Below are 21,592 nucleotides of genomic sequence, written 5' to 3'. Positions count from 1 at the left end.
CGCCAGGGGCCGGGCCGCCTCCTGTCGTCATCCCGGGCAGGGCTCAAGCCCTGGCGCGCGCGCGCGCGCACCCTCCCCGCCCGGCCGGCCTGGCCCCAGCCCGCATTCTCAGAGGACTTGGGCCGCACACCCCACAACCGGCGCCCGGGGTGAGGCGCGTCACAGTCACACACACACACTCACACGCACCCTCTTCCCACCACACGACCCACTCATCTCGGGCCCCTCTGCATCCCCAGACTAATCAGACCTTTCTCTGGGTACTGGGCCAGGACAATTCTCTATTTCTAACCGCCTCTCTCCTATCACCCCATACGCCCACACTACTACTCTGAGCCGGGCAGGCCCCAGTGCCGAGGCGCCAGAAGGGAAAGGAAAGGCATTAACTGAGTCTGTACTACGCGCCTGGAGCTTTACCTTCCCTAGTCTTTCCGCCACCAGTAGCCCTGTCACCTATGCTCTGTTATGCCCATTTCGTAGCCCAGCCCACTAAGATTCAGGGAGTTGGAGAAGAGATTGAAACACAGTTCTTGACTTTGAAAACCCTTGCTCCTTGTGGCCCTTAAATCCTTACTCTTTTCTTCCACTTATCCCTTCCTTCCAGCCAGTTCCATCCCCACTAAGGAGCAAAATCCGTCCCTACTCTTTACCTCTTTCGGGAGGGGTTTGCTTGAGGGGAGGCTCAGGGCCCTGGGGAGCCCCCAACATCTGTCCTCCCAGCCCAGAGCACCCCAGCTTACGAGCTTGCAGGGCCTGTGGGGATGAACCACACGGATGATCTCCCCGGTTGGTATCAGCTCCACTTGCAGTGCCATCCTGCCCTGCAGAAAGCCAGCTTGCTGAGCACTGGAGCCTCTGAGCGCAGGCCTGCCTGCCCGCTTACTGGATCTAACTGCTGCTGGAGCTAGGAATCTATGCTCTCACGCCTAGTTGGCCAGTTGGTTCAACTTCAGCTCCAGCCCCAGGGGATGTGGCTGGTCCAGCTCTTCAGGACACAGCTGGAGCGTCCCAGGTCTGATTGGTAGGCCACTTGGCCCGGAGGCTTGGGGCAGGAAGAGGAGGGGCTGAGGGATGGAGGAAATGCCTGTTGTCCCAGGTAACCAGAGGAGCTGATGCAGCCGCCTGTGGGGGACCCTGGGCTCCAGGTCAAAGGGTAGGAGGCCTTTTCCCCAGCAGCTCCGTGGTCAGGACCTCTTCCGCTGCCCACTCCCTGTTGTCAGCTGGAGAGCACTGTGACCACTCCCCAAACCAGAGGCACATCCTCCCCTAAGCCAAGAGCGCCCACTAATAGGCACTGCCCCTCCTGCTTGTCCCCCCAACTTGCCTGCCTCCCACAGCAGCAGGTGAGCCCCTTGAACATGAGAGGCCAGGGCTGCTGAGGGCTGGCCATGCTGGGCAGAGGGGCTTGGTAAGGAGGCAGGAGGGTGCCGTGAGGAAATCTCTTGTTCTGCCCCCCCCCCCCAACTTCCTCTGAGTTTCCAATGCTTGGGAGGCTGATTCCTGAGTTCCTGGGGGTAGGCCACCTCTAGCCCTGTTTGCTCCTTACTTTTCAGTAGCACCCCAGCTGCCCCCACCCCTAATGTTCCTGTTTTTCTATCTTTATTGTTGCTAAATCACAGCTGACACTTTCCTGGCCTGGGACTGAGCCCTCTGGTCTGCAGCCATTCCTTATAGGAAGTGAGAAGGGGGAAGTGGATGGGGGAAATGGACTTTTCCAGAGGGAGAGGCTGGTATGGGAGGGGCTGGAGTCCAGTGGAGCTGCGCTGGCCTCAGCAGCCCCACAGGCAGGCATCTTTCCCCAGGCACCCTTCCCTTCCCTCCCCACAGCTTCCCCCGCCCAGGAAAGGTCAACAGAGCTTCCTTCCTTCCTCTGGGAAGCACATCTATCCAGGGCAGTCTCATCACTGGCGGCCACACAATGGCCCTTATCAGCCATGGAGCCAAGTGCAGACACCAGTGCACACCAAGTCTCACTTGTTTCCTGTTTCCACCCAGCGGTCAGGGCTGGGCCCAGAGCCGCCATATCCTGACTGGGGCCAAAAGGAGGGAGAACACTCCCCTTTCCCTTCCCTCCTCTCAATCACTACTAGACTCACCCCTCCCAGGGCAAAGAGGGGCCCTGCTAGGGAGGCAGGGGTAGGGGAGTGTGAAGACTTGAGGACGTAAGGAGAGAGGTGGACATACTCCAGAAGCAGGAGGAGAAAAGGGTGAACCCCTGGAGTCGGGGGGCCGAGACCCAGCCCCAGGGCTACATTCATCAGAACAGAGTTTACAAAGGGAAGGTAGGTATATGGGTACGTTGTGGATATACTGCTTTTTTATTTTTTCAATTATTTTCTCACAATAATCTTGTGAGTAGGTACATTATTCATATTTTACAGACAACTAAGAATCCTAAGAGGGTAGCAATAGAACCAGTGTCCAGGCTCCATTCCCGTTTCTGCTCCTGCCGTAACAACCACAGTTGACTATGTGACTTTGGAGGGACACACCTCTTCTCTGAGCCTTGGTTTCCCCATCTGCTAAATGAAGGGTGCTATGTAGCAGTGACCATGATGGCTGTGCATGTGAGAAGGAGCAAGGTGGACACTGGGGGCACTGAGGGCTCTGGGCTACCTCAGATGCGTGTATGTTGGGGGCAGGGATAGAGGCTTGCATGGGGGAGAACTCAGCAGGAAAGGAACTCGAGGGAAGTGGGGCAGAGAGAAAAGATGACATTTGGATAGCTTAACCCAGAAATAAGGCTCAAGACTAGGCAGTGAGAGGTGGAGGGTGAGGGAGGATGAACCAGTGAAAGCACAGCAGGCACCTTTTCTCTGAGCCTTCTCAGTTCCAAGAAACCCAATCTACTTAACAGCAGAGTAAACGAAGTGTCCAACAATGTAAGTTGTGTGTCCTAATTGGGCCTGGGACCCAGGGGGCCACCACCCAGAGCCTCGTCCCATTCCCATCTGGGCCACATATGCCAACCTTAGACACAGTCAATCTAGTTTGGACCTGCGGGGCTCTTCTCCCTGGAGTCTAGCAGAGTCCCAGGCTCACCATCCAAATGCCCTCCCACCACCATCATGAAGGAGTCACACACGAGTATAAAAGCCATGTTTCTAATCATCCCCAATGCAACAGACACAGAAAACAGACAGCATGGCCCGCTGGAAGCCAGGAGGGCAGCTGTTGATACACATGGCTCCCAGGGTAGAGTACTGACAGAGAGCAGCTGGGGAGACCCTCAGTCTCAGGTTGCAGGATGGGTGTTAACAGTCACAGAGCACGCTCCCTGAGGTGTCTTCTGGAAGAAGGGCTGCTGAGTCACCACTGGCCAGGGCAAGTGGTGGGAGTGGGGACAGGCCATGTCCATGCAGCACCTGGAGAATGTTCTCTGAAGATCCCTAGGGCCAGATCCTCCAAAATGTCCTGATCCTGGCTTTCTCCTGTCTACCCTTACTTCTAGGTCCAAAGAGAAGATTGGTTTCTGCCCAGTCATTCCTGGCAAGGGTAGGGGGCAGATAAGCTGGAGCTGTCAAGGACCACCCTGGAAAAATCTGTGGCCACATCTCCTCTACCACCTGCGTATCCTCACAAGAGGGGAGGTTGATGGAGGCTGGGGCCTGCCCCACTAGCAGAAGCTAACCACGTCCCTTCCAATTCTCTGTTTAGGCCCTGGAACTTCCTAGGTCGGACTCCATGCAGGGGACGAGGGGGAAGGTTGTGCTGGCATAAAGAGCCTCACCAACCTGCCCATGATCCCTATGGAAGAGGCTGGGTAGTGGGGCCCCTCCACCCTGCCCATTTAGCCATACTGCTCCTGCTGAAAGCAGAGAGCCCAGAGCCTCTGCCTATCCCTCAGGAAGACAAGCAATGAAATGCCAAGACTTCTGGACCCTGACACTGCTTGTGCCAACTCGTCTATGCAGCCTGTACAAATGTGAGCATCTCCCCTCCCAGGCAGCCCGAGGCCCTGGATGGTGTGACAAGAATGCATCCCTGTGCCAGATGGGGCATGTGCCTGGCAGGCCGGCTTGGGCGGGACTGTGGGAGTAGGGGTGAGGTGGATGGAGAAATGAGATGCAGGCTGAAAGGTCCTTCCCACGTCCTGTGGACTGTCCTCACGTTTTCACTGTTGACAAACTAGCTGGTTTCACTTGCATCTCAGCAACAAAAACCTGTACTTAAGCGGACAGTTCCAGAGATGTGGACTGGAGAGAGCAGAGATGTCAGGTTAGAGCTCACTAAGGGAACTGGAGTCAGGAACTGGAGGGTGTATGGCTGCCTCCTCAGGGAGCAGGCTGGGCCCCCAGTGCTCCTGGCAGTGGAAAGGCAGAGCTGGCTGCCAGCTCTGGCCTCCACCTTGGATTCACTCCTATCCCAGCTCACATCTGTAGATGGGCTTGACCCACTGCATCCTCCCCAAAATAGGAACGGGGCTGGATCTGCAGGGAGAAAACAGGTGGTGAGCAGAAGGGGCAAGAGTGGGCTTCCCTCCATGCCTTTCCATTACTTCCATCCCCTGATGGATACGGCTCCATGGGTACCAGTTGGATCCCTAAGGCCTGTGGCCTTAGGGAATGCCATGATGGGCTCAAGTTCTCTGTCATACCCTACCCTTACACCCACTAGCACCCCTTACCTGGAAGGGTTTGCTTATCCCCACCACAGAATGTAGATTGTTGCTATAATAACAGAGGAGAAACTGATCCTCAGTCTCGGGGATATCGCTGATGTTGATGTATACCTAGAGGGGAGGATGGACAGGAATGGGGTCAGTTCCACGGTCCTGGGCCCCAACCATCTCATAAGTTACCCAGCCCTCTGTTCCTTCCAGAAGATGGAGGAATGCTGAGGAAAGCCCGCATGCGGGGCATGTGAGATACCTGTCTCAGGAGGGGGCAGGTACCTGGTTCAGCCCGTCACTGCTAGAGACTTGATTGTCCCCGACCCAGACATAGGTCATGTAGTCATTTATGTGGCGCAGCCCCACCTGTGGAGGCGATCAGGGTGGTCAATGGTCTGGGAGGACAAGGGACCTACAGCAACTCCTAAGGAGAGGACAATCTCACTCCTGGGACTGGCCATCATACTGTATGCCGCCCTCCTCCCCTCAGTGCCAGCCCTTGGACAAGCAAAGACCCGTGGAGTGGGTAAGGGTGAGCCCCTCCGTCTCTGCCCAGGTCCCATGAGCTCCCAGGAAACACAAACCAGTGTGTGGCTGACAGACTCCCTGCCTCACCCACCACGTCACCTTGTATAGTCCAATCCAATCCCAGGGGCTGTAGAGGAAGTCTGGGGCCAAGGAGTAGCTGATCACCATGTCGTTCTCCATGGTCCACAGGCCCTCGGGGATCAGGGTGATCAGTGGGGCAGACACCAATGGCTTCATCTACACACACGGGTGGGAAGGGGTTGAAATCCCTTAACATCATTCCCCCATGAGGGGACCATCCTGTGACTTTCTGATGTATCAGGGTCAGTGAGGGGACAGGGCCACCCAGGGGAAATGGGCACAGAACTCTACTAGGTTGCCCTGGCAAGTATCAGACCTTGGCTGGCTAGCTGGAAAGACAAAGGGCCAAAGGCTTGTTGGCGTGGGCAGCCCTGCCAGGGAGGACAGGGCTGAGAGCCAGGTGGGTAACAGGGAGCCAAGTGCTAAGGGGTGAGGAGGGGAGTTGCTGAGAGGTTTAAAAAAGCTCTCAGGCTTCTAGGGTTCCTGACCCAAAGTCCCAGATCCAACTTTGCGGGGGTGGGTGTGAGACTGGTGAGAGCAGCTATAGGAATTTGGAAGGGCACAATGGTATAAGGACAGACAAACCAGTAGGAAAAGGCGAAGGCTGAAGGGGCAGCCAGCAGCCTGAAGGAGGAAGGAGATGAACACTGGTCATTAGATGGCAAGATACAAGGATGGAGGGAGCTCCCTTTGAAACTTGATTCCAGGTAAGTTTACGACAAATAAAAGGAAGTCCTACTTCACACAGCAGGTAACAAATGTAATACAACTCATTAGCCCCAAGGGAAGTATGGAGAGGAAATGGAAACCTACTCACAAAGGGTTTGAACATGTTTTTGACAGAGCCATCAAGGGCTCCTAAGAAGAGCTGGGATACCTGACCTGGGAGGAAAGGCAATCATGTCCTCCTCCAGGTCTCCCTGAGGGAAGAGCTGACATCAGAGTCCCGGGCTGGTGGGGTTTGGGGATGTGGCCCAGCACGGCTGTTCCTGTGCCAAGTGCCGGGCAGCTCGGAAGTTTACCTCTAAGTCAAAGGTGCAGGTGACAGGCTTATGGTCACTGATGCAGTACATCATGTGGCTGATGTAGCTCCTCAGAGACAGGGAGAAGTGGGGGGCTGGCTGACTAGGGGTGTGAAGGCTAGCCTGGGGCTGCCGCTTCAACCTCCATAAGATGCGGTCGGTCCATGCAGGCTTGCGTTTTTTCTCACTGGGGGTGGGGAAGAGAATAGGGAAGAAAAGGTAGGCATGAGAGCAGGAAGGCACCTCCATAAGCTTGCTGGAGTCCCTAACACTGGAGTCTCCCTGCTGGCCACGAGACCCCTGGGCCACAGCTGAGGTGAGTACCACAGCAGGTGGGAGGGTGCCATTAGAATCAAAGGTACACTAGCATTTGTCACCTCAGTCCAGCCTACATTTTTATGAATCAAATCGTGACTCAGAAACATTCCATTTCAAAGCTTTGCTTTTTTTCTTGAACACAAGCAGCAGATCAAAGAAGTTAAGATTTGAAATTTGCAAACAGACAAAGATAGAGCTTGAATTTGGTTTCTCCGTATACTAAAGGTGTGATCTTTGGGAAAAGAAAAGAAAGTATTTATGGAGTGCTTACTATGTACCTAAGACCCATACTGTTATCATTCACTCTTTACAGGTGAAAAAGTGAGGCTTAGAGGGTGTTATGGATTGAATTGTGTCTCCCCAAAATGTGTGTCAATTTGGCTAGGCCATAATTCCCAGTATCATGTGGCAGTCCACCATTTTGTGATCTGATGTGATTATCCTATGTGTTGTAAATCCTAACCTCTATGATGTTAATGAGGCAAGATTGGAGGCAGTTATGTTAATGAGGCAGGACTCAATCTACAGGATTAGGTTGTCTCTTGAGTCAATCTCTTTTAAGATATAAAAGAGAATCCAGTGGAGCAGAGAGGGGCCTCATTACCACCATGCAAGAAGAGCTGGGAGTAGAGTGTGTCCTTTGCACCTGGGGTCCCTGCACTGAGAAGCTCCTATACCAGCGAAAGATTGAGGACAAGGACATTCCCCCAGAGCCAACAGAAAGAGAAAGGCTTCTCCTGGAGCTGGCACCCTGCATTTGGACTTCTAGCCTCCTAAATTATTAGAGAATAAATTTCTGGTTGTCAAAGCCATTCACCTGTGGTATTTCTGTTATAGTAGCACTAGATAACTAAGATGGGGGGAAGTAACTTTCCCAAAGTCACATAAATACTAGAGGAAGCCAGGAGTCAAGGCCAGGAAGCATGACAAAAGAGCATGCGCTCTTAACATGCCAACCCCTCTTGGGCCTGTTTCCTAATCTGTGAAATGGAGATAGTAACAGTAGTTACTTCTTAGGGTTGCTGAGATGATTAAATGAGATAAAGCACATAAAATGCTTAGCACAGTGCCTGGTACAAAGAAAACGCTCCACAGACACTAGCAAATATGATTCTTTGTTCTCAAGAGTCAACTGAGACCTGTCTGTCATTCAATTATCAGCTTCCCCGAGGAGCATGAAAGAGGCTGTACAGCCCCTGGAGACAGGAGTACCTTTCTTCTCTAGGTAACTGAAGTTTCCCAAAGACAAGCAAGTCTCTGACCCCTGGCCTGCTCTGCCCAAGCAGCTACTGGGCCCTTCTCTAAGTCTGTCTGGGCCCCCAGGCCCCACCCTCCAAGTGGAGACTATCAGCCCTGAGTCCTAGACGTGGTGATGGGGAGGACAGTGGCTGTTACTGGGTTCCTCCCGTAGGTAGAGGCTCCTCTTTCTTGAATGAACCCAAAGAATAGTAAAGTGATCAGATGACTCCCTACTTTAACTTCAAACCTTTAAGGAGTCTCCATTGCCTCCAGAATAAAGTTTAAGTCCAAGTATGGCTTTCAAGGTGCTCAGGCATCTTGACCCCCCGGTCCCAGCTTACCTCCCAACACCTCCTAAGACCCACCCCACTTTGGTGATTCTCTCAAGCCTCCGGCGGTTTTTGCTGCCTGGAATGCCCTTCTTCATCTGGCAAAGCCCAATTCCAACACTGCCTTTGTCATAAAGCTGCTCCTGACCTCACCTTTCTGCCTCCAAAGCATTTTATACCAGTTCTTACACAATTACATCATATTGTAATTTTCTATTTCCCAGACAGTATATCAGTTTGTGTGTGAACTCTGAAGGCAAGCATTGGGCTCTTGGCGTCTGCTCTGTATCCCCAGCATCAGTACAGGGCCTGGGACATAGCAGGTAACCAATAAACTACTTACACAACCCGAGCAAGCTAAAAAACCCCAAGCTCGACCTCTCTACTCAAAAATACCCATCTGATCTTAATGCAGACAGTTCCATATACTTGTCATCAGTTAGAGATGTTATTCTTATATTCTATTTTAAATAAATATTTTTGACGTAGGGTCACTTCAGCAGCAATACAGTATGCCAATGATGGCGGCACAATGGCATGGAGGTGGTGAACTCTGCTCTAGAACTGGAGCACAGTGCGAGGAAGGCTTTGCCCTGTTAGTTAAGAGCTATGTGCCCTTGGGCAAGTGACTTCACTTCTCTAAACCTCAGTTTCTTTAACTGTATGATGGCGGTGACAACAGTACTCACTTTAAAGAGCAGTTGTGATGATTAAATAGATTAAGGTGTGTCAAGGGAGTCGTCAAGAAGTGGGAACTCTGGCTAAACCGCCCTGTTCTTGTGGGCTCCTTGGGTGGTTTCCAAACTTCCACTCTTCTGAGTGGTATTCAGAGGACATCTGAATGTGGTATTCCCATCCCAGAGGTGACAGACACTGGATCCCTGAATCCACCCTTGACATTCGGGGCCTAGCAATGCTTAAAGCAGTAATGATCTAAACTAATACACCATTCTCTTTCAAAGCATTCCCCTCCCCAACTTCCCTATTATGGCTCCTCCCCAACTTCCCTATTATGTTTAAGGGCCCACACTCGCTGTGGCTGCCACATCAGGGTCCTTCCCAATTTCCTGACCATAGACTGTCCCTTCTTCCTTCTAGCACCTCTTAGCCTGTCCCCTTTACTCTTTTTCCACTGCCTGGTCTAAGCTCGTCACTGGGCACCTGTGTTGTTCATTCTTTTAACTGTGATTTACAGAGCTCTTATTATGCACAAGGCAACTGAGGATAAGATAAACAGGATCCACACGGAGCTTATGTTTGACAAACAAAAGACAAGAAACAAATAAGCAAAATAAATGGGCACAAATTAAATATTACATATATTCTCCCAGTTCCCCATTTCTAATCATAATTGTGGAAAACTGGGTCCTTCTGTGTGTCAGGCACTATGAGAGTGCCTGACAGACTATTCTAAGCCTGCAGGCCAGGTCACATTTTTCTACTACAGGACACTGAGGCTCAGAGAGGTCTCCCTGTCCTGGTGGAAGGCAGATGCTTGCCCAGGTCTGCTGCCTATGAAATCCGTGTTCCTTCTACCATCTCCTCCAACTTGCCCCACCTGTAATCTGTCACAGCGGCAAGAACTGCCTTACAGGGTGCATCACCAGAGCGGGGCCTCGCTAACGCTTTTTGGCTGGATGGTCACAATTTAGTACAAGAATTGTTTACAAAGATGAATTGGTATGCTTTCCACTTTCAAAAAATTAAAACCAAGTAAGGTCGCTATGAGTCAGAATCGACTCGACGGCAGTGGGTTTTAGCTCTGCAGGATTCTAGAAAACCGAGCTAATTTACTGACCCAAAAGCATCTTTTCCTTTGGCTTCTTGTAGACGGGTTCTGTTTTTGAGTCTCACTGAGCTCTGGTTAACCTGTCAGGCACTTTAAGCCTCTGGGGCACAGATGGGACATAAGTCTTGACAAGATTGATCATAATCTCCTCTGCTCATTAGCTAGCAGAGAGAGTGGCTGGGCTCCCAGTGTCACCTGTAACAAAACCCTCCTGCCAATCCCTGGCTTTAACAGGATTTCCTGCCCTCAGCTCTTTCACCTGCCCCTGTAATGGAGCTGATCCCATTTCTCATTACATCTTGGCTTCAGCATAGTGCCGTGGCCGAGCAAAGCTGTGCACCATGCCCTGCACACAATTCGCCCTCAGTCACTTTGTACAGCTGGGACAGGCCAGGTTCCAGGCTGGGTCAAGCTCCACCCTCAAGGTGCCTTTCATCGGTGCTGCTGACTGATCAGAATACCAGCCTGGCTCCTTTCTGCCAAACTTTGCTGCCTTGACAGTAACTGTGATTGATTGACCCCTGCTGGCTTCGGCCACTCGCCTCCTTACCACTTGCTCCAACCTCCTTCAGCATTTTCATGCGGAGTTCTGGGAACCTTCTACTGGCCAACTCCTGGGCCTGACAGTGTTTATTTCGATTGGTTGCCATGGGTGGATCCCTCTACTAGACTGGCTGGCTACTCCTTAAATAGTGTCTTCTCCTTCTGTCCTCTTAGGCTCCCCATTCAAACATGTGCCAGGCACTGTGCTACATACCAGGGATGGTATAAATCAGATCACCTCTGCTCTCTGGGCAGTCAGAGTACAGCCAAGAAAGGCATACTGTGTGTATGTCTTAAAGGCAACCCTGGAAGCAGAGTGTGTGCAAGGCACGGAGGCAGTGTTAAGGGCAGGAGAAGAGCTCACTGTCAGTGAGACCGGGGAAGGAGGCTTCCCAGCAGAGATGGTGTCTGAACTGGGTTTTCAATGATGAATACCAGTCTGATCAGACAGCAGTGTCTCTGTTCCCGTGTAGGGCTCAGGCCCTGCCCACTGCAGCAACGCCCTGCTGCCTGTGGACCCTGGCTCCAGCCCAGAATATTTCAGTTTTGATGTCCCCTATAGTGTCCCTCCTTCTGCCCAGACATTCCTTCATTTCCTGGGCCCTGGGCAAGGAGAAGCAGTACTGAAAGCTCATGGTCTGGAGACACACAGAGTTGAATTCTAACTCTTGCTGGATCAGTTAGTTACTCTGTTACTGCCTTACTCAGATATTCTCTGAGACTCAGTTTCTTTGTAAAAAGTCAATAATAAGTGTTTACCGAGTGGGGACTTGGTAAGAATTAAGTTAAGTGATGCCTATAAAGCCCTTTGCACAATGCCTGGCACATGGTAAGTGCTCAATAATGTCAGTCACAATGAGCTATTATGTGGAAATTGCTATCTGCCTCCTCCTTGGCCAGCATCTGCTGTCCCGGTCTTGCCCTCCTTTTTGCTGCAGCTGGCAAGACTGGCTGAGTTCTGAGGCCCTGTGGGCTAGGGGACAGCACTGTAGGCCACACAGTCCAAAAAATCAGGTGTGAGCCCCAGCACTACCACTCCCTAGCTGAGCCACCTGGGGAAGTCGCTTAACCTCGTAGCCTCTCAACCCACTGTCTGCCCCTGCCAACTGCAGCCCAGACCCAGCTGTTTGCAACCAATATCCAGTCTCTGTGGACTATCATCTCAGGGCAAAAGGACACATGGCCATATGGCCTGTCACTAGATTTCTTCCTGCTGCAAGTGAGGTTTAGAAGTCAACTGGGAAAGGGTCCCAGACCTCAAGGCTCTAGTCTGTCCCCCGAAGCCTTATCCTTCTGGTGGCTGGTTGGGAAGACTGGCAGTCTCCCTCGCGGCTGTGGATGTGGGCCAACCAGCCAGCCACAGCATGCCCTCTTACCTGCTTCCTGCCTGCTCCATTGCCCAGACTGGGCCCTGTCCACAGTGTTCACTGCCTCCTCTTATGTGGACTTCCCTGGCTGTGACCCCACTCTGTCTCGCTCCACGATCCTGAAATGACTCATTCTCTCCTCCTTCCTTGGCGGGGACATTTTGGTTCTGCCATACCAGTTCCAACACCAGACCTGCAGTTTTACCTCTTGTTCTGACCTGGTTGTGGGGATACATACTCATCCCCTAAATGCCCAGAGGCCTGGGCTGCCCTGCAGGCACCACCTTCCTAAGACAGTCTTGCTGGGAGGAAGTGAGGCGCTGCCTGCCATAACACAGAAAGGGTTCTTTTCCTGCAAAGAGATTATGGTCCTTACCCTAAATTGAGTCAGGGACCTGTTGCCAGAGCTGCTTTTGCCCCCCTGCTTAAGCCCCAGTTTTAGGGGTTACCTGGCCCCTTCTCAGCTTCTTAGAAAGGTTTTCAGTAAAATTACCACCGGAAGACATAAATCTAAAAATAACAATAGCAGTTATCAAGAGTGCTTACTGGTGCCAGGCACTGGGCTCAGCATATGCAAGTCTCATTCAATCGTCAACCCCATGAGGTGGGTATTGTTATCATCCCCATTTTATAGATGACAAAACTGAGGCTTAAATACCTTGCCCAAGGTCATACAGCTAATGAGGTACAGAGCTGAGCTTCTAACTACCAGATGCACTATCTCTGTTTTGTCCCCCACAAAAGTCTTCACTAATTTACTACTTCATCTTCCCACACATTTCCTGACCCACTGACAGACCAGGGCAGGAGGACTTAATAGCATTAACTGGCTGAGCTGAGCTTTCTGCCCCGTCTGGGTACCAGAAGGTCCTGCAAAGTGGGGACAGGGGTTCCCAGGATGCTGAAGTGCAGTCCCTCCCAAGACAGAAGTCAGCTGACTCCACCCCTTCTCCCCAGCACCCCCGTCCTGCTTTCTCTGAGGACCATCTAGGACAGTGCCCATAGCCAGCATCTCACAAGGGGAGTAGGAGGCACTGCTCCAGAGAGGTGCAGGCTGTATCTATTCCTGCTTCCCTAACACTTATATTCTGAGGCAGCTCCCAATGCCACTAGGGCTGACACAACCCGATTTCCTGGGCCTCCTGGCCCTTTTCTTAAGTTGGCCCACTTCCTCCTCACAGGCTAATTCCAGACCCATGGCAGGCTGAGCCCCTCCTGGCAGGGCCTCCTCACCTGGTGTCATAGTTGCTGGAGTTCCTGTCAAATTTGTAGGTGGGTGGGAAGAGCAGGGGGCCCTCCTGGAACTCTCGGAGCAGTGGGTCACGTTTTTTGGCAATGCTGAGCTGTAGAGAAAAGCACAGTTCCCATCTCTCAATAGTCCCGACCCAACAGCCCAGCACCACACTCCAGTCAAGGGATCACACATGCCATCATGAGTGGGGCAAGAGTCAAGCAATGCCACTCCACTTCCTCACTGCTCTGTGGCAGCCTCAGCTTCCCCCTCCCCACCCCGAGACAGCAGCTGAACCCATTTGGAAACATTACCCCACAGTCCCAGGGGAGGCAGCTGCCTGCCATTTCCCAGTCCTGGACTACAGGGACCATGCTTTGAATTCCATCTCTCTAGGAGCCACTAGCAGGCATGTGTCAGAGGGGAAGAAAGCTGGGGTAGCCAGGGTCCCCCAAAAGGGTGGTATCTCGTCCTCCAGGAAGCAAACAAGTCTGGGGATGGGAAAGATGACATGACAAGGTGGGAATTTAACAGCCCAAGAACTTGGCAGTCGGCTGCTCAAAGTCAAGCAGGCAGAGGACGAGGAGGCAGGGATGTAAGTGGGTTGATGCATGGCGCAGGGCCATGGCAGGCCAAAGGCCTTCTCGTTCCCTATTCTAAACACACCCAGCAGCTGCACCCCATCTCCTCCAAGTAAAGACCAGGCGCTGACAGGATGGGCTGTCCCACCCCCACGTGTGAAGCCCTGCTAGACTCCTCTCTGTCCAGGAACAGGGCCTTCTGAGGCTGGGAAAGGAGAACAGCCACTGGGGATTCTGAGCCACTCTCCCCACCCGTCCTGTCGGACCACAGGCTCAGACCACCCCTTGGGACCCTCCCCTCACTCCATACCTGATCCTTCTCCCACAGTTCACCATAGCACTGGTTTTTTATGGATTCCCGAACAAAGTGCAACCCAAAGTCCTCGATTCGAAAGTTCATGTCTCCGAACCAGAAAATGAGGCTTCAGAAAGAAAGGAGGGCAGCCTGAGGGTTTGTGACAAATTCAGAAAAGGGAAGAACAATAGGTTGCTCAGACCTGCTCAACCCAGGGGCTGCTGGAGAGTGGGGAGCTCCAGGGGGCAGGTGAGAAGCCAGATGCTAGGACAGCATCAGGTGAACCCAGGGCATGGGCCCAACCGTACTGTTCTCATGGCTCCTATACCACCATTTAAGCCGAACAGACCAGCCCAGAGGGGCAGGTGGCAAATATGGAGCAAGCTGTAGCTCTCCCTTCCTCTCCGTTAACTGGCCACCAGGAAAGGCTCAGAAAGAGCCCTTCAGGTGACCTCAGAAACCACAAGGATCTTGACCTGGGATGTTTAGAAGCATCCATGGTTTCTAGCCAGGACAGAGGGGCTAGAGGAAGAGAAAAGGGATCCCAGAGCCCAGGCAGGCAAAGCTGGGTAGGAGGGGGAGATGGGGCATTAGGAAGGGGCTGGGAGAGGGTGGGAGACAGAGCACGAGCTGACTCTGGCTGGGGAGCCATGACTGGGGAGAGGATGCTAGACTGGGTTGGCATGGGGGAGAGGGCCGGGGCAGCAGTTTGCAGCTCTGTGCTCACTCATGGTCCAGGATGTTGGGGATATCATGTTCTTCAAAATTCTGCATCTCCAGGATCCGGTCAAAGTGCTCCAGCCGCTGGTCATTGTTGGCCAGATGGGGGGGCAGGTGGCAGTTGATGATGCTTACATAATAGCCGTAAAGCTTCAGGCAGATGTTGACGCCCCCCTTGTTCCCCTGGTAGGACAGGTGGCAGAAGGGTGGGAAGCTGCTCTGGGTTGGACACACTCTTCTTTCCCCATCCTAGGCCTGACGGGAGATAATCTCACCTCCCCCGGGGCCCTCCCAGGGCCAGACATTCACCTTCCCAGGGTGGGTAATCTCTCATCCATAGCCCAGCTCACCCAGCCTAAGGTCTCAAGGCTATTAAGCCCCCTCTGAGGAGGGAGAATGAGTTTGTAGGGCACTGGCCTGGAGAGAGTGCAAAGGTTCCTTTCCCTCCTTTTTCCATTTGCCTGGTTCTAATGCACCCAGCCCTTCCCAACCAGGAACAGGAAGCCTTTCCTGCTCATGACAACTCAGTCCTTACCCAGTACCCGAAGAGGCCAGTGGGGGTGGACTTGGTAGAGAGGATCTGGATAAAGGGCAAATGCTGATGCTTGGCAAAGACCAGTAACAGGAGCCCCTGCATGCGGACACAGGAGACCTGCAGGAGAGTGGGGCAATGGTCGTTCACTGAATGCACAGGCTGAGGGCGTCCCTGCTAGGCCCTTTGCTGGAGGTGCCAGAGAGCCCTGAGACACTCCGTGCCCTGTCCCAGGGTCGATGGTATCCCAGTATGAGCCTCAGCGTTTCACTCCTTTTCTTTTCTCATCTGCCAAATCATGCATTCTGGGAACTGAGCAGGTTTCAGTTTCGTCTCTTGGACCTGGGGAGGAGGCGAGAGAGGACCAGGCTTCCAGGACACCCTGCCAACAGGAGGGCATTACTCTTCAGTCCCTGCCCAGGCATGCCTACTGTGTGCCTCTCACCACTGCCCTTCTGAGATCCTCTGGGTCCTCTGGGGCTGCCACTCAAGCTGGCAGGGCCTCAAGAAGCAATGTGACGACTCAGTGGAGTGCTAGGGAGGCTTTGAAGTTTGCAGGATCTGGGTTCAAATCCCAGCTCTGACTTAGTATTTGATACTGAGCATATTTCTCAGTCTATTTTCTCACTGCTAAGCAGGAATAGTACTACTGCATAGGTCTTATGAGGATTAACTGGCAGCTGTTATTTTTTGGTTTAAGAACTCTTCAAAGTAAATACAGTGAAGGAGCATGAGAGAAACTTCCAGGTGCTGGAAATATTCTATATCTCAATTTGGCTGGTGGTAACATGGGTGTGTACATATGTAAAAATCCATTAAAGTGTACACTTAATATTTGCACACTTTTCTGTACACATACTTCAATTAAAAAAAAAAAATTTAAGTAAATGCCCCCTCCCACAAATAACTATAGGCTGTGGGCAGATGGATGTTCATGAAGGCAATGCAGAGGGGATGACAGTGAGTACAATGGACATGTGTTCACAGAATGGGGAAAATAGCTAATATCTACTGAAACGCCTTATATACATTATTTCATTTAATTTCCCACGCCAAGCCTGTAGGAGTCACTGTCATGTTTTACACATGAGAGAACTGAGGCTCAGGGAGGTTAAGGAAATAGTAGGACGACCTGGCGAGCTGCATCAGAGGACTAGGACGGCCCAAATTCCCACTGTCTGAGGCCACGGGGGGTGGGGTGGGGATGGGCCGTAGCCAATGACCCTCTCTCTTAGGTTCAGGCTGTCTACACCCACCACCCGAGTAGCTGTTTCCGGAGCATAAGGTGCAGAGGCCAAGGAGGAAATCCCCGGGTGGGGAGCATGTACTGGGGCCTTCCAGGAATTATGAAACATGATCCCACAGGCCAGGGAGTCCTAGCACAGTGGAGGAGTCAAAGCAGGGGGAACCCCAAACCCAAGACTTGAGTAGGGGAAGCGGTACAACCTATGGTTGGGCAAGGTTATCAGAAATGTATCCTAAGACCTTTCTCCTGTCTTCTCTCCCTCCCATTCACAGGCTTCTATGACGAGGGAAGTGGAAGAAGGGGTGGAATATGAGGGACTGATTCCCAGGGTCAGGATCGGAGCTGGGGAGCTGATCAAGACTCAGGAAGAGTTTCAAGCTTAATCCTAACCCGCAGAGCAGGTTTGGCCTACTAACCTCTACCAAAAAGGCACCACCAGTCCATTCTGTGAAAGAACAGGGATACAGGGTGGAGGATGGGGTAGGAACTGGGCAAGATCAGCCTGGGAGAAAGGGTGGGGCTAGGGGGAAGGCAGGCAACTTCTAGCGGAAGTTCCAGTAGAAGGAAATGAAGTGGGAGGAGCTAAGGAAGGGATTGGAGGGAGGTAGCTGGGAGTCTGGGAGCAGGCAAAGGGGCCAACCTCTAGCTTCTCAATCTATGGTTGGCAAATCCCCACCCAAAGAACAGGCTGCAGACAGGCTCTCCTTTCCACCTCGATTTTTGGCTGGAGGAAGGAGGGACACTTGCTTTGGGTTCCAGGACCTGAGGCTGGCCTTCCAAAGTCAGGAGGCTGCATGGGTGGAATGGGTTGTGTCCCTGCCACAGCTGAGCTAACTTCCTTGGCTCAGTTCCATTCTATCAATCTCCTGCCAGCCAGCCAAGCACAAGGCTTTCAGCCCTGGGAGGGGAGTAGGTGGTGAGAGAGAAGTGGTTCTGCCCTCTCCGGAAGATCTAGCTCCAAGTCCACAGGAAGAGGTCTCGGAGTTTGATTTGGAGGGAACCAAGTGCTCAGGGGCTGGCAGTTTCTAGGATCAAACCATGTGTTCCCTCCTCCCTCTCCGCACTCAGGCAAACTAACCAGAAAAAAAAAAAAAAAAAAAACCAAACCCATTGCCGTTGAGCGACTCATAGTGACCCTATAGGACAGAGAAGAATTGCCCCATAGGGTAGAGAAGAATTGCCCCATAGGGTTTCGAAGGAGCAGCTGGTGGATTTGAACTGCTGACGTTTCGGTTGGCAGCCATAGCTCTTACCCACTACACCACCAGGCTTTCCCAGGCAAACTAGTGTAATGGAATTATCCTGAATGGGTCAAAAGGAGCCTACCTAGGGAAGGGACAGAGGTGCAATGAATGGGAGTGTGTTTCGCTCCTCTGGTGTGCAGAGCAGAAACAAAGTGAAGAGCCACCAGCCCACAGCCTGTCCTGTGGATTCACCTATGGTCTAAAGATTTCCCAAAGTATACAGGTTCCTCAGCCTGAGGACCCTTTTTTTCCACATCTATCTCCCTTCCCCTTACCTTGAGCCCTTGGGGAATCAAGGTACATATCCCCTATGACGGGAGGATACCCTCTGACACCAGCAGGCTAGGCATGGGATACTGCTAGCCTTATAGCTCGTGACTACAGCGATAAAGCAGAGTAGTTAAAAACATGGGTTATGAAGTTTGAAAGATATGGATTCAAATTCCAGATAGCCTGTGTGACCTTGGACACGTAATCTCTGAGCCTTGGTTTTATCTGTAAAATACTCCCATTTCAAGAGGGTTGTTAAAATTTTTATATAACATACATAAAGAGCTTACTTGTAATGTTTAACACAATTAAGTCTGATAAGTGGTAGCAATTATTATCACATTCAGAGATTTCAGGCTAGGTGTGTGAGCAGAGATTGGAGATTAGGGATAGGGTAGGTATGGTGGTATTAACAAGCTCTGCTGTACCTCCCTGAGGAATTCTCCCAACCTGAAAAATATCAAGGTATTAAACTAGCCCCTTGGGTCTCACTCAGCTCCAGCTACTGTGGAAAGCCACAATGCAGGCAGGAGCCCCAGGGGAGCCAACTGTAACTGAGATTTATACCTCTAAATAAATGAGAAGCAGTGTAAAAGCCTGAGTGGGAGTAAGCAGAACACATTGACCAAAAGACCGGGGGTTAGTGATAAGAGGTGGGACACATTTCCCCATTGCAGATGAACTTGTAAGTTACCTTGATGAAGCTCCGAGGGGAAAGCACATCCATGAAGAAACTGCTCCATGGGTCTTCAAAGGCAGTGTCATAAAGGAGGCTCCTGATCCCACAGTTCATTTCCTGCAAACTGACCACCCCAGGTCAGAGGCTCTACCCCTGGCCTGGAGGGTACTGCCTCTGCCACACTTAGTCCTACCCTCACCAGACTTTTAAGCCCTGGGTTCTGATGACCATGGTCTCTTCCTCCTCTGGATGTTGGTCTCCATCACCTTGTCACTGCTGACCCAGGACAAGAGACATGGACCAGACCTGATGCAGGCTGAAAGCTCCTAGCCTTCAGACTCCAGAGGGAGGGAGGACAGATTACAGTGGTTCCCCACAGGGACAACTTGTGATTGGTTGGGCTCACCTGACCTCAGACCTAGGGGTGGGTGAAGGGGCCCTGCAGACACCTACCCAATAATGTATATATCCACATTCAGGTTCTGGTTGTTCAGCTGAAGCAGGTCATTGAGGTCTAGCGGGGGTGCTGCAGAGGCCACGTTCCATGTTGCAACATGTATACTGTGGAGAGGATGCAAAGGGAGATCATGGAAGAAGGAGGATAAGACCTTGTTCAGGTAATGGGAAGGGGTCTAGGCCCGCTAACAGCTGTACCACAATCCAATGTAGTTATAAAGAGGAAGGTGAGATTCTGTATCTGGCGGTGGGAAGAGGGGCAATGAACAACAAGCCTTGGTTGTTTTTCACCTTAGTCTCCTGAGGCAAGAAATCCTCACTCTGAATAGCTTCTCTACACAGGCCTACAGCTGCCCACACTTGGCAGCACTGGTGCTGCTTACACTAGCAGACTACCAAAGGGAGCCCAAGGTTTCTGGGTCAGGCACGGGAAGAGGTGCGGGTGGGGTGGGCAGTCAGGAACTTGTTGATCCCATCACCTCCACGAGCCATCCAAAGCTCAGCAATCATGGCACAGGCTGCAACTGCCCACCCTCACTTTCTCAACCCAATGATTCCTGAAACTACCAGAAGATCCTGGAGGCTCAGTTTTCACCTTGTGAGAGGCCTCAACACTACAAAGACAGGAAAAATTAAAAAAAGAATAGCAATACCACCACCACATTCTCTTCCTCACTGCTTCCTAGCAGATCCTTGGAGCACAACCAATTCTGCTAAGCACTGCAGGCCTAAGGAGAAACTTCTAAGTAACAGGTTTCTCAGCATCTCTCTAATGAGTCTGTCCTCCTTTGGGAAAAGTCATCACCTGGATAACATTCTCCACCTCAACTTCATACAAACCCTAGGGAAGCAACAGCACTAAGTCAGCAGCTCTCAGTGACACTGGATGGCATCAGAGGCTCAGGGGAAGGTGAGACTTGGTGATCTTTTTAACTGAATTGTCACAGAAACACCCCAAGGAAGCCCCAGACTGTGCTGAGAACAGAGGAGACAGGGGATGCAAACCCTGCCGAGACCAAGAACATCCACCAAGCCTCATATGAGTTCTGGTGTCCACACCACGAGGAGGATCTGCAGCAACTGAAGACCTAGAACGCGACTGGGGTATAGGGGGTGGAGAGGTGGGAGAAAAGGGCAGGACATCCCAAAACATCTCCACAGGACCCTGTTCTTGAAGGTCTATGTCTTAAAAAGCATGACTTGGAAGAAATCGTTAGCCTGCTTAAAGCAACTTCCTGCCCCTCCCTAAGAACACAAAAAGCCAAACACAAACTACCTTCCCAGGCACTCAGCCTGATTAAGTGCTTCTTTGTTTACGATCTCCCCCTGCTGTCCAGCAGAAGATTAAGAAGTGTGGCCCTTTAACTCAAAGGCTCCTTGTTTTCCCAGGATCCTGCTCTAAGTGGAAACAAGAGCACAGCTTGGGATTTCCTGCCCCAATTCTCAGCTCCAACGATTCAGCAGCAAATCCTTGCATTGTGACCAGCATCAAGTTGGTGATCAGCGTTGTTCCTTGGTTAAGAAGCAGGCATGGGACTAGGCTGTGTTACTTCACTAAAGGATTTTATCTAAATCTGATTGCAGATTTCAGGAGGTCACAAGCAGATTAGACAGACCCCATGATGCATGTGCTGATCAAAAGTTTCGGCACGATTTCTACTCTAGGGCTGAAGGAAGAATGCCTTGTTCTGTCTCCAAACAGCCCAAGACGGCTGCCTCCTCCAGAGGCCAAACGGGACACCTGCGTGGGGTGCCCCAAAGAGAACGAACTCGGAAGCCTGAGTTTAAAGTGGGCGCGGGACTCGTGTCCAACACAGCCCTCTCGAGAATGGCCTGGGAGGGTTTGGGAGAGAAGCATTTATCAGAGGAGCGGTTGGACGGAAAGCTGCCCATGGGTCAGGCAGCCTCTGAACCAGAGGCAACCAGTAGGCCCGTCCCCTTCTCTCCCAGCCAGGGTCCGCCCGCAGATCCACAGTCCCGACAGGGTCGGAGGGAGTAACCCTGCCCAGAGCAGGCCTGCCTATGGCAGTCTTCCTCACCTGAACTTCTGGTCTCTCGGCTCGGTTGGCTTCAGCAGGTCCACGGCCGCCATCGTCCACACGCAGTGGCGCGGCAGGCTCCCGTCTCCCCAACCCTACCCCGTCCTGGCACGATCAGCCTCCCCGGCGTCAGGTCCCGGAGAACTCACTCTAGGCCGGGTGTTTTTCTTCCGGATTCAGAACCTCCGCCTCGGCTTCCGTAAGAGGCGGGCCTTGAGCGCACCGAGGGCTCTAGGTGGTGCGGCTCGAGGAAAGAGGCGGGACGCTCCAACGAGCGCGAAACGGTGAAAGGCTGAGGGGAGAGGGGCTTACGGGATCATGGGACTTGAGAGGCGTGTCTTCTTGGCATCAGAGCGAGACGCAACACTGCCCCACCCGGCCTACCGGTGTGTAGTAGACCCCGACGGCCAAAACACATCACAGTCCGCAGCCTGAAGCTCCCAGAGCGCCGTGCGCGAGGCGGGCCGGGAT

The 21,592-nt window shown here is 52.3% G+C and overlaps 2 protein-coding genes across 4 annotated transcripts in view; both read right to left on the bottom strand.

Annotated features, from left to right (window-relative positions):
• MYO1C (myosin IC) overlaps nt 1-815 on the bottom strand; it is a 21,171-nt gene extending 20,356 nt beyond the window's left edge. Inside the window, exon 1 of the mRNA XM_004376163.2 lies at nt 741-815. Coding sequence (XP_004376220.1) covers nt 741-815 — 75 coding nt within the window. The remainder of the gene's footprint in view (nt 1-740) is intronic.
• Nucleotides 816-1,882: 1,067 nt separating this feature from the next.
• Nucleotides 1,883-21,390, bottom strand: INPP5K (inositol polyphosphate-5-phosphatase K). 3 transcript variants are annotated; one of them, XM_004376260.3, is made up of 12 exons: nt 21,122-21,386; nt 19,080-19,187; nt 18,642-18,750; nt 15,191-15,307; nt 14,663-14,838; nt 13,951-14,062; nt 13,062-13,171; nt 6,244-6,430; nt 5,240-5,377; nt 4,895-4,978; nt 4,628-4,732; nt 1,883-4,430 (listed from the first exon to the last, which is right to left on the bottom strand). In XM_004376260.3, the coding sequence occupies exons 1-12, from the start codon at nt 21,172-21,174 to the stop codon at nt 4,371-4,373; spliced, it is 1,359 nt and encodes a 452-aa protein (XP_004376317.2). In that variant the 5' UTR covers nt 21,175-21,386; the 3' UTR covers nt 1,883-4,370. The 3 variants fall into 3 exon arrangements, with proteins under 3 accessions (XP_004376317.2, XP_023586939.1, XP_023586940.1); XM_023731171.1 differs by lacking the exon at nt 4,895-4,978 and having other exon boundaries at nt 21,122-21,390; XM_023731172.1 differs by lacking the exon at nt 21,122-21,386 and having other exon boundaries at nt 18,642-18,743; nt 19,080-19,186.
• Nucleotides 21,391-21,592: the final 202 nt, after the last annotated feature.

This window comes from Trichechus manatus, unplaced genomic scaffold, assembly GCF_000243295.1.
Source record: "Trichechus manatus latirostris isolate Lorelei unplaced genomic scaffold, TriManLat1.0 scaffold00040, whole genome shotgun sequence".
Lineage (NCBI taxonomy): Eukaryota > Metazoa > Chordata > Mammalia > Sirenia > Trichechidae > Trichechus > Trichechus manatus.
Note: the sequence above shows the minus strand (reverse complement) of the source record. Positions and strands in the feature narration are given on the sequence as shown.